This window comes from Austrofundulus limnaeus, unplaced genomic scaffold (genome assembly GCF_001266775.1).
Source record: "Austrofundulus limnaeus strain Quisiro unplaced genomic scaffold, Austrofundulus_limnaeus-1.0 Scaffold402, whole genome shotgun sequence".
In the NCBI taxonomy this organism is placed as follows: Eukaryota; Metazoa; Chordata; class Actinopteri; order Cyprinodontiformes; family Rivulidae; genus Austrofundulus; species Austrofundulus limnaeus.
Window position 1 is genome coordinate 115,251 of NW_013952804.1, and position 3,062 is coordinate 118,312.

At 37.1% G+C, this 3,062-nt stretch overlaps 1 protein-coding gene across 1 annotated transcript in view; it reads left to right on the top strand.

Annotated features, from left to right (window-relative positions):
* The window catches only part of cacna1ba (calcium channel, voltage-dependent, N type, alpha 1B subunit, a), a gene marked incomplete in the record, with an annotated part of 226,765 nt that overhangs the window by 75,378 nt on the left and 148,325 nt on the right, over positions 1-3,062 (top strand). The window contains 1 exon segment of the mRNA XM_014023993.1: positions 2,900-3,015. Coding sequence (XP_013879447.1) covers positions 2,900-3,015 — 116 coding nt within the window.

Consider the following 3,062-nt stretch of genomic DNA (forward strand, 5'->3'; position numbering starts at 1 on the left):
AGGGAGAGAGAGCGAGCGAGAGAGAGAGAGAGAGAGACAAAGTACCACCTACAGTATTTCTGTGTGCCTTAAATTGAAGACTTGTCTTGTTTTAGAGTCAGATTAATGTGAGACAACTAGATGATGTCAAATAAATATCTGAAACTGATTTTAGCAACATCTTTTAGTTTTGAATTGGTTTGTTTTCAAACCTAGTAACAACACAGAGCAGGGGAGGACAAGATGTGTGGTGTACAAACTGACTGAACCATGACGTTTTACAGTGTTTCTTCAGTCACTCAAACACATTTCATGAAACCATCCATCCATTTCTCTAAACTGTAAACACAAAACCTAATTTTGCAGATGTTTAATATTTAACAGTACAAGTTTTTTTCTGATTTAAATATTAAAAAGAAGGATTTGAAAACTTCATGTTTATCTTAATATGATGTCAACTATTGAGACACTCTGTCCTCAGCTTCCTGCTCCATGATACCCAGCAGCCCTGTGACTACCTGTCAGCTTGAAACAGACTGCAGACACCTGAGAGGCTGGTTACAGGACACACCTGAGTCCAACATGTCCCTGTGGACACATTAGCTTCAGTCTTTTTAGGAGTTAAATATCACTAGTTTTAATCTGGCAGCAGTTGATTTTCAATTGTTGAGTTTTAGTATGGTTCTCTTTTTGCTATGTTAGTTTCAAGTTATCTCAGTGATTTTATTGTTTTTCTATAATTTGATGAAGATGCTGCAGATTTGACCATACCTGTTTGTGTACTTGCCTGAGTGTGAAGGAAAGGAATGATATTGAACTGCTGAAGACAGTTTTGTCCACCTGCTGTCTCACATTTATTTCAAAATGTCCAAAACTTACTTGTGTGATCTGAATGTAAGCTGTGGTTTGTAGGAGCAGAGAAAAACTGTCAAACACTGGAGCTCTTTCCTCCTTCAGTCTTTTAGTCCTGCAGTCACACCACAAAGTTACATTCTGATACACACAGACACACCTACACACACTCAGGGAGACTGCCACTGCAATGCAGGATGGTGCTTCTCTCTCCATTGTTGAGGAGACACACCAATCGCTGAGCAGGATGGGGGTGGACCGGAGCCCCCTCTACTCCTTCACTCTGTTGTGGTTTTTCCATCTCCGGCTCTTTTCCTTCCTCTCTTTCATCCTCCACGTCCCGCCCTCTTCTGCAGATCTCATTTCCCACTCAGCRTGTTTGAAGTGGAAGGATTTAACCCTCTGTTGCTGCAGAGCAGCGATGCAGGAGGACAAATGAGCTTCAGCTGGACAACCAGAAGAAGAGTAGTGTTGTCAAAGCTGTTTATTATGGACAATCATGACAGGACATGAGGGGACAATTTAGAGTTAGCAGTTTTTGGTCTGTGGGAGGAAACCAGAGTACCGGGAGAAAACCCACACATGCAGGGAGAGAACATGCAAACTCTACCCAGAAAGGTCCCTGGGCTCGGATTTGATCTGGCAACCTTCTTGCTGAGAGGCAACAGCTCTACCAACTGAGCCACCTTTACAGTCAGTGTATAACAAAAATTAAATCAAGAGCCAGAAATGTCATAACAACTGCAAGATCTGTGGCCTGTATTTAAAATATTTAAAATATTTTATATATAATAAATATTTTAAATATTTTAAATACAGGCCACACACATTTATTTTATACATATAAAAGAAAATACAACCCTAAATATTCAATCAAAAATAAAGTAAATAGCTTAAATACAAAACATTAGTAAATTAAGATGAGTCAGAAATGACAACATAAAAACTAAAAGCTACATTTAAAATATTAACGTGAAACTATCAACTTAACAAATATAGAAATAAAAAGAAAACAGTTTTTCTTTTGTCTCCTCTCATTGTCTATTATATAATGTGGGCGGGGCTTGTGTGAATTTTATTATAGCTCAACATTAGCCGTTAGCTTGGAGAAACATGCTAATGCTAATACCAGAATAGAAAACGATTTAAACTCAATTACAAATACCAATAGTTTACATATTATTATCCCTCTGTAATACTGCAATTAATTTATTAGTAGTATTAATGTTAGTATTGTTGTTAATATCAATATTATTATAGTATAAGTATTACAAGTGAAGTGAATGATTCAATGAATGAATTTTTTCCATGAATTATTTTTAATGAACTGATTGTATTGATTCAGTTCACTAAAATGAACAGTTTTTTCTCTACACTGAATTATTTACATGTTTCAAGAATATTCAGGAAGTCATTTAGTTTGAGACAAAGCACCAACTTTAAATCTATGACCCTCAGTAACAGACAGAACTGTATGAACACAGAGAGACAAACCTTTTCTGCCTAATGTTGACTAAAAACAAAACCTTATGTTACCATTGTGTGGAGGAAAGCCAACTTCACTGGACCCAGATACATCACAGTCTGTGGGCTTTTCATCAGACTAATTCATGACCAAATAGTTCTTCATCAAAGGTCCAAGAGTCATGTTCTGCATCAAAAGGACTTGGATCAGGATTTAAAGCATGTGTGATGCCTACAGGTTTTCCCATGATAGCTTGTAAAACCAGATTTTGCTCACAATTTAAAAAAATAACTAATAAAGAAAGTAAAAGTAGAGAAATGACACTTTCTGCTGGCTCTGTTAGAAAATCTGTGGATCTTTTAGGAGAGTGTAAGTAAGTAAGGAGAATGGTTGAGCTTTCATCACTTTAGGCCCTCAGTGCCAAAATGTGAATAAAGCTTTGTACGAAGAACAAAGATGTCCTAATATTTCTGAAAATTTCTGCAGGTCAGGGATTCAAGAGGTTTGATAAATTGATACTGATGGAAAAAAACCTCTTAAGATACTCAAGAATCTGAGCTTTTTTAAATTTAATTACCATGTGTGTGTGTTTGATTTCTGCAGGGAATTTGCAAAAGAAAGGGAGCGTGTGGAGAAGAGGCAGGAGTTCTTGAAGCTTCGCAGACAACAACAAATTGAGAGAGAGTTAACTGGTTACCTGGAGTGGATCTGCAAAGCAGGTCTATAACACACACGTACACACACACACACACACACACACACACAC